The sequence below is a fragment of the Gavialis gangeticus genome, unplaced genomic scaffold (genome assembly GCF_001723915.1).
Source record: "Gavialis gangeticus isolate Ggan-Ray unplaced genomic scaffold, GavGan_comp1, whole genome shotgun sequence".
Lineage (NCBI taxonomy): Eukaryota > Metazoa > Chordata > Crocodylia > Gavialidae > Gavialis > Gavialis gangeticus.
Window position 1 is genome coordinate 42,354,771 of NW_017729030.1, and position 8,792 is coordinate 42,363,562.

The following is an 8,792-nucleotide window of genomic DNA, read 5'->3' on the forward strand; positions in this document are numbered from 1 at the left end:
TCGACTAGGTCCTCTCTGACCCTGGGCCTGGCTGTGCCTTCCCTGGGACCATCGGGGATCCCTGTGGGGGGTGACTTGGTCCCTGCTCAGAAAAATGGAGGCAAAGAAATTGTTAAATAGGTTAACTTTGTTGTCTGGTGAGACCACCAGATTTCCTAGCGTGTCCTGCAGAAGCCCCATGCTACCGGAACCTTCTTTTTATCCCCTGTGTATTTAAAAAAGGACTTCTTGTTATCCTTGATCCAGGTTGCTAGTCCCAGTTCCATCTCTGCCTTGGCCTTCCTAATAGCCCCCTTACAATCCCAAGCAACAGAGATATAGTCCTCCCTTCCTTCCATTGGGTATATGCCTTCTTTTTAGCTTTGAGATGTTCCTGGATGCTTTTGGTTAGCCATGGGGGCTTTTGAGCACTCTTGTCCCCTTTGATCTGTGTTGGGATTGCCACCCTTTTGGCTTGGAGGATCGTCTCCTTCAGGAATGACCACTCTTCCTTGACTCCCAGCTCCCCACCCCTCCAGGACCTCGGTGCCTCCCCGACTAGTCTCCTTAGCTCAGTGAAATCCACCCTCCTGAAGCCCAGGGCTGCTGTCTTGCTGCAGGCCTTTGCCACCCTGTGCTGGATGGTGAATTCCAGTAGGCGACGATTGCTGTCATCCAGGTGATCAAACACCTGCAGTCCCCTCACCAGGCCGTCGCTTGTGGCCAGGACCAGGTCTAACAAGGCATTTCCCCTGGTGGGACTATGCACCTCCTGGGTTAGGTGGAGGTCCTGTAACTCGGCTAGGAACCTACACGAGAGGTCAGACCTGGCTGACTGCTCTTCCCAACAGATGTCCGGGTACTTTAAGTCACCCATGATGACCACGTCCTTTGACTTAACTGCCTCTGCGAGCTGACCTAAGAATTTCCGATCTAGCTCTTCTCCCTGGTTGGGTGGTCTGTAGTAGACCCCCACCGTTAAGTCTGCACTGTTAATATGCTGTTATGTCACTACAGAACCTTGTGCCTTCATGATTAGCACCCCCTTCCTCCCAAATATGTGGATATATTGACAGTCCACATTGATATATAACGGTGTCTGATTGCATATTTTGAATGTTGCCGTATATGCACTGATGGGTGGTTCAGACATCCAGGGCATCACTTTATGAGATTAATTGTCTTGCTGCTCTGGCCTCGGCCTCAGAATTTCATTCCCATTGTTAAAGGGGAAAGTCTGTTGTGTTTCCTGTGTTGCATAATGAAAATATTCTTGCCTTCTTAGGTTGAGGCACCTTTGGAAGAAGCCATTAAATTTTTAACACCATTGAAGAACTTAGTAAAGAACAAAATAGAGACCCATCTTTTTGCTTTTGAGATATACTTCAGGAAAGGTAGGTGAGAGAACTAATTAAGTCAAGTACTTTGTGGTTATTGTACTTGAATAATGAAATCCATGAAAACTTATTGATCCACTGACTTAAAGAGCTGGATATTAGCTAATAGCTTTTTAACTGGGCATGTTCACAGCCGTAGGCATTCAATAATGTTGACTGCAGATTTGGAACAGCTGGTGATTATCCAGTTTCTCTACTGTATGTAAATCCATGAGGGCTAGAGATCAAAATGTTCAGACTTGCACATTCCCAAGTTGCTTGACTGCACCCATAGTCATCTGTAAATTCAAGTTAAAGCCACACGTTTTTAAAATTGGTTTAGAGTGTTGGTTATGACCTTTTATAAGTAGATAATACATGAATGTTTCTTTCAGTCTAATGCATTTTATATATTCAGAGAGTTAACATTGCAAAATGAGATGAGTCAAGTTCGCAGTACCATTTTCTGGCCAGGCCAGATTTTAAAGATGATCTGGTCAGGATTGTCTAAAGCAGGCAGACTTGCCTTGGGCTGGCAACAATGGTGGCCACTGGAGCTGCAGGACAGCTGAGGGCACAGCCCTTACTCGCCACCCGGCCACTTAATGCCATATCCACTAGTGCCCTATGGTCCTGGATTCTGTGGCCAGTGGGAGGCCTGCCACAACCCAAACTTCATGGTCCCCCAGTCGGTTGGCAGGACAAATGGAGCAGCTCTGTGTGCTGGATCTAGCCCAGGGACTGTATGTTTGACACTCCTGCTCTAAGGGATTGTGGCCAGCATTAACTTCTCTTTCCACAAACCCAGTCTGAATGAGAAGCAAGATTTTTTTTTTTTCTCCTGAGAGCTGTGGCATAGATCCACCAGAACTATCTTCCCTAAACTCTATAGAGACTTCAACACTGATTCTGGTGTTGGAGGTACTTTTCACTGTATTGGTTTCAACTAAGGAAGATACTGTTTGAATAAAAGCCACTAGGACATACCCATTATGTACAAAATCTAGTTTTTTTCAATCATGGTCATATTGTGCTGTTTTTAAACACATTGTGCTGCAAATGAAGTGCATTAAAATACAACAGAATAAGGTATAATTATAATGAAAGAGGGATATTTTGCACTTTTAAATTTTGGCTTATGAAGTCATCCAGTTAAAAAAAAAAAAAAAAAAAAAAAAACCCCAAAAGTGTGTTAGTCCACAGTAGTTAGTTTTACCTCTGAATTCGTTTTTAGGCTCAACAAGATAAGCTTTTTCTCTGAACAACTTTTATGGGCATCATGTATTAATCTTTTATTTGTTCTGGACTCTAATTTTAAATATATTTTTTCTGAATCAGCATCTGAAACTTGATGGTTCTCTTTAAGAGTTGCAGAAGGTACTTTTGTAATTCACTGACAATTTTATTTTACAGAAAAATTTCTTCTGATGCTACAGTCTGTGAAGAGAGCATTTGCTATTGATTCCAGTCATCCTTGGCTTCATGAGTGTATGATTCACCTCTTCAGCAGTGGTATGGGAATGTTTATATATAAAACTTGTTCTGTCTATGCTTCTAGCAACCACCCTGTATAGTCATCTGTGCTTTCAATAAAATTCATTCAAAATGTGTAACAAATTATTCACTTTGTTAGAATAACAGTGTTATTATTTTGACTACAGTTGGGTGTAGTGACCGAGTAACTTAATGTTAGAAATCACATCCTGTTTTAAAATAAACATTACTATAGCTTCTTTTAAAAGAAATTGCATGTAAAAACATACTTGTTGTGCTCTGTCTTCCTTTCTGCATTTCTTTCAGCTTGGATAATAGATAAATATTTAGGTTTGTTTCAAGTGCTTCAAGTCTGTGGATTACAAGCCCAATGGGTTTTAAATACTTCTGCTAAACAAAACATTTATAATTTTGAGGTGCATATGACCCTTTTAAAAATGTGATTTCCTAATTTTATAGAAAAACTTCTACCGGTTTAGAATTGCTTGACTTTTTTTTCCATTCTAAGGCAAATCCATTTTGCAATTAAATGTATATGGAGAGAATAATTTTTTTCCTTTAAACTTTTTTAAATATGACATCATCCAAGTAAGTGTTTTCATGTTGCTGGTAAAAAGACTTCATGGAGGTAACACATTCCTGCATAACTTAGTGGTTAGGCAGCTCATTAGTATAAAGAGAAACTGGTTTCATATTTGCTGTTCTGTCTGAAACTTGTATCAGTAATTTCATCTTTCCACATACTTTCAATTATTTTCTGTTGATTCTATGCTAAACGCTGACAAAGTTGTGCTGGTTTTCTAAAGAGCAAAATATTTTGCAGTTTTTTTCAACTTGTGCAAAAAAAAAAAAAGGAATGGTTCACTGTTTTGGATCCCTGCCCATAAATTTGAAATAATAGGGGCCAACCTATTTGGCAGGCATGCCACAAACTGGTACCATACCCTCCCCAAATTCAGCTCCATACCCTTTCTCCTACCCAGTCTGCTGCTCTTCTTTCTGCTTCCTGCTCTGTCTTCTCTTACACTGCCTATGCCTTCCTTGACTTGGTGTGCACCACTCAGAGACTGCCCATGCTGCGTGTGGCATGCATGATACAGGTTGGCCATCCCTGAATTAAAACATGCAAAATAATGCAAAATTGGCTGCCTATTAATAATAATAATAGGGTAATTGTGCCTTTAACTAGTAACCCAGCCATATATTCAAGTCCATTTGAGGGGTGACAATACAGTAAATGAGCTACAAAGTTAGTCTACTTATGTAACAATTTTGTTGTGGTTCCATTTTATCACACTTTAAATTGAATGTGTGGCTGGTTGGGGCCAGTCCGTAACAGTTCCCAATATTCAGCTGAGCGTTAGGATCTAGCATGGGGCAGCCCCATGGTCCAAGACACAGCTGTCCCCCTACCCCGTCGGGCTGAGAGCAAAAACAGTCCCTGGAACTCAGATCCCCAGAGGCAGAACTATAATCATAAAGCTGAGAACTTGTTTCCAGAGGAGCCAAAATATCCTAGCAGGGTGGAAGGCCAAGTTGACTTATTCTTGCCTCAGTAAATTGCCATTCTGTGTAATAGGTTTTGCAATATTGATGCAAGTTACTCAGCCTCTTGTTGGTTTAACATTGTATTTTCTGTAACCTAGTTGTTTTCCCCTCCTCACCCCTAACCCTCTTACGTTAGTCTTTCATTCAGGTGCTCTGTATTTCTCTTATGGCTCTGTCATCTTTTTGGTTGATGATTCTTAACATCTAATAAAATTCAATCTGTCTAGTTATAGGATGCAAAGAGAGAACAATCAGCAAGTAGTTTGTAATTGTTTTTTTTTTTTATTTTACCATGGAAACTCTGCTTGTTTTTAATAAGCGGGGAGTGTTTCTAATATCTGCTTGAACAGAAATATGTAAATTGGAAGAAAAGCTCAGTGATTCAGTCTTCTTGCCATTTTTGCTAAATGGTCACAATCCGCATACCCGCACTGTCAGAGAAAAAATTCTAGCAGAATAGGGAAGTCATTTAAGGTGAAAAAAGCATGACAGACTTCCAGGTTGCCTTTATGCAAAGCACGAAAAAATGAAAAGTCAAACTCTTTTTACAGTGAAAGTAACCTACAAAATATTTCTTCTTGACCTTTTTTAAAGTGCTATCAGATACTGGCCCTACTTAAACCAGATATTGCTGCTTAACTTTGTCATGCATATATTTGAGACATCAATTTCTAAGGGCTTGAAAAGTGGTAAAGTAGCTAGCAAAACTTTAGTTGCTAAAGGAATTGGGATGTCAGAAGCTAAGGTTATGGGATTCTTTGGATGGGAAAGCAAGGGATCGAGCACTTCTGCTGGGTATGAGAGGGGCATGGCAGGATTTAGCAGCTAGAAAGGTATGTATAAAGAAGGTCTGGCAATAACGGGGCTTGAGAAATGAGCTTAGTAAGAGGTAAGTTAGTAAGGAAAAGGATTGACTGCCTTTAGGGTGTTGGGAGATCAGTGTCCTTTGTCTGAAAGAGACAGGAGTGGTATGCATGTTTTTGAAGAGAGTGAAGTTGAGAACTTTGGACACAGTAAACGATGATGATTATTATTTCTGGACGCTACTGTGAAGATATTCAATGAAATTCCAATTGTTGGTGTAGCCTTTTCCTCTATACTATCGAAAAGCACAGTTGGATGACATGCTAGAAAGAAGATGTAGGTCTTTTACAATTATTTATAGACCTTGTAAGAAAAAATTTTCCATCCTGTGGAAGTAAGATTTTTCCAAAAACAGTTCTCTAATTGGGATGAAAAAGGCATCACCTCAATTAAACAAAATCCTGGGGAAAACATTGTTTTAAGGTCAAACAATTCGCTTAGATTTTGGTTCTTAAACACTTTTTGAGTTGAAGTTAAAACAAAAAAAGGCTTTTGGTTAAAACAGGATACTTTCACACTTGTACAGGTATTTTCTGACTTTAAATGAAATGTTGTCATCTCTTCGTACCACTTCAGTAAAACCAGATTATTTTTAATTATCTCACAGTAAACAGTTTCAATGAAAACTTTATAGCTATTTCCTAGTTATGTACCTTTTCTTTACTTGTATATATCTTTAATTGAAAAATTTCAACTTCACTATTCATTTAAAAGAGCAAGGTTTTTTTTTCTTCTTAAGTCAAATGTATTTTGCCATGATTCCTGATAGTAAAAAGCATCTAGAGTTTTTTGTGTTGAGATCTATTTCCTTTCTACCCAATAGTATCTGAAAGTAAAGACCTGCCCAACGTAGTTAGAACAGTGTTAAATCAAGAAATGAATCGCCTTTTTGGAGCAACTAATCCAAAGAACTTCAATGAAGCTTTTCTTAAGAAGAACTATGACTCCCTACCACATAGGTTATCAGGTACTTTATTTGTTTTGTTGTTACTAAACTAAGTTGTTTTTTATTTTTATTTTTTTGCTTTTGGAATTTACCCTTACTTTTTCTTCCTCTTCCATATCTTGTACTCATATAGCACAGGACTTTCTGTTCCCATACTGCTAATATCACAGCCTACTGTTGCCATCAGGAATAGTTTCTTGTATCCATTTCAAATCTCAGTTGAAAACATAACTTCCTGTTTGCCTATATATTTTAATTTCTCTCCCTGTATGCCACAGCTGTGGGCTTCACTGCATATAAATCTTTGGACTATCTGTGGCCCATCGTCACTTCTGACATAATTGCTGAATTGTCATGAAAGATCTTTTTAATGGTAACTATATTTAACTCTCTAGAATATTTTAGGATACAGTTTGTATGAAGTATGTTAAAAAGTAACTGTACTATATTGATTTAAGCTTAAAATAACCTGGAGATGAGATGTTTTCATGAGAGAGTGATACAATTATTTTTCTGTCTCCATCTTAGAACATGGATTCTTTCATACGGCTTTTATGCTACTAAAATGACTCCTGTGCTCTCGCCTGCTTAAATCAAAATGTACCATCAGATTAATGTATCCAGTAGTCTAAACAAGCTATAGTTTGAGGCAGTTGTTAGTTTACACTGTAGCTTTGGTCTAATGTCCATATTTGACCACCTTCACAATAAGTATTAATATATAATGAGAGAACCTCCTGCTACAGCTTGATTTGAACTTTGTTCATGAGGTAGAAGCCCAATTGTTTGTAACAACTGGAAGTGCTAACTCTTTACCCTGTGGTTGAACTCGGGTATCTGTACATTCCTGTTCCTCTAGTAAATAGCTCTGGAAGTCACTAACAAAGTTTCTCACCCTCCTCTAATGGCTGGCCCACAAAGATAGCAACCTACTGCTGTCGTAGAACCCAGGTGGTTTCCTGGGTTCGTATACAAGCAGTTTGCACTCTTCTGAATTTACACCAGGTTGGCCAATTAAGAATGAGACATTCAGCTCTGTGGGTCAGCTTTTATTTCAGTGGATGCCACTTTTTCTGATTGCTGGAGCTTATAAGGAGTGCCATGTAGCTGACTGCTTCAGCTTGCTTTGAAATAAAAATTACAGTGGACAACAGGAACATTTCTGTGATCCTGTGAAGCTCTGCTGTGGGTCTAGAAGCCTTCAAATATTTCCCAACATCTTCTCCCAGCCAGGGGTGTTTTAAGAGCCTAATGCTATAAAGGATATGAGTTCCACAGTACCCATTACACAGCTCTACAACTTGAGCTGATGTATACTCAAATGGTGACTGTACAGATGGGGGTCAGTGTCCATAAATTGCATGTCATGGAATTTTTGTCATGCATCTTTGCAAATTAAAATGCACATCCATTTGGCATTTGGTGGAGCAGAGGTATGCATTAAGGCAGGCCTGGGACCATATGTCGAATGAGGACAACAAATAGAAATCCTAGAAAAGTACCCATTCACTAAGTGAAGCACAGGTCCCCTGTAATTAAGTGGTATAATAACAGGCTGTTGTATATTTGCAAGGGAGCCAACCTGTGGTTGTATAGGTAACTTTTGATATTGGCCATCCAACTTCAGACCACCTGACTTTGCAATCTTTCTATAGCTTTTGGATCTGTTAGAATAAAAAAACCGTGTGTCCAGTTAATGATAATAAAAATACTATGTTTAAGCAAGTGTCTTTTTATAGTAGCTTTTGGCAGCCAAACTAAGTTCCTTCCTAGTATAAAATGCTAGCTAGATTATTACATTTGTGTAGGTTCCCTAACGCATGTTTAAACTTTTGATACTGGTGAAAAATCTTCATCTGGAAGACCAGTGAGAACTGTAAAGCCTCTATTTCCACTTGACCTCACCACTAGAACCCTACTCCCACATAGTTACTACTGCCTAGTAGTTTGTCATATAGCTCTTAAATGTTGTGTTTCTCCATTGGATGGAGAAAAGATGCCCCTTCCCAAGGGTGATTACGTGTTACAGTGACTGCCACAGTAATATGAGCAATATTGATGCAAGTTACTGCATTCAGTCTTGTCATTTATGCCTCATCTAGTGCCTGGTGGTGGCTCCCTCAAAATAAGTTGATTCATTTAGATGCTGTTTTTGCAGACTGAAGTATACATAGTGGTTTTCATCTTGATATTTTTTTCACATGGACTCTTGAGTACTAAAACTAGGCTTGGAGCACCCATTTGTTTGCTCAAATAAAAAGAACATTACGCTAAAAGTTTCCAGCTGAACTGGCCTAGAATGCAGTATTCCAGTTCTTGAAGTTAGGTAGTCTTGATTTTGCTAAAGGCTTGCTGTTTCTCTTGTAGCTGCCAAAATGATGTACTATTTAGATCCTTCCAGTCAAAAACGAGCGGTGGAGTTGGCGGTGTCCCTCGATGAATCACTCTCTAACAGAAATCTTCAGGTAAAGATGGTTTTTGTGATATCTGAGGGCCCTTCTAGAAGCTGAGAACAGGATTTGTAGGTCCTGTTTCTTCAGTGGTATCGTCACTCTAAAGCTTTTTTTTTTTTTTTTTTTAGAAAA

The 8,792-nt window shown here is 39.1% G+C and overlaps 1 protein-coding gene across 1 annotated transcript in view; it reads left to right on the top strand.

Moving 5' to 3' along the window:
* The window catches only part of NAA15 (N(alpha)-acetyltransferase 15, NatA auxiliary subunit), a 92,556-nt gene that overhangs the window by 76,899 nt on the left and 6,865 nt on the right, over positions 1–8,792 (top strand). The window contains exons 16-19 of the mRNA XM_019522106.1: positions 1,265–1,373; positions 2,769–2,867; positions 6,085–6,228; positions 8,575–8,672. Of these exons, the coding sequence (XP_019377651.1) occupies positions 1,265–1,373; positions 2,769–2,867; positions 6,085–6,228; positions 8,575–8,672 (450 nt within the window). The remainder of the gene's footprint in view (positions 1–1,264; positions 1,374–2,768; positions 2,868–6,084; positions 6,229–8,574; positions 8,673–8,792) is intronic.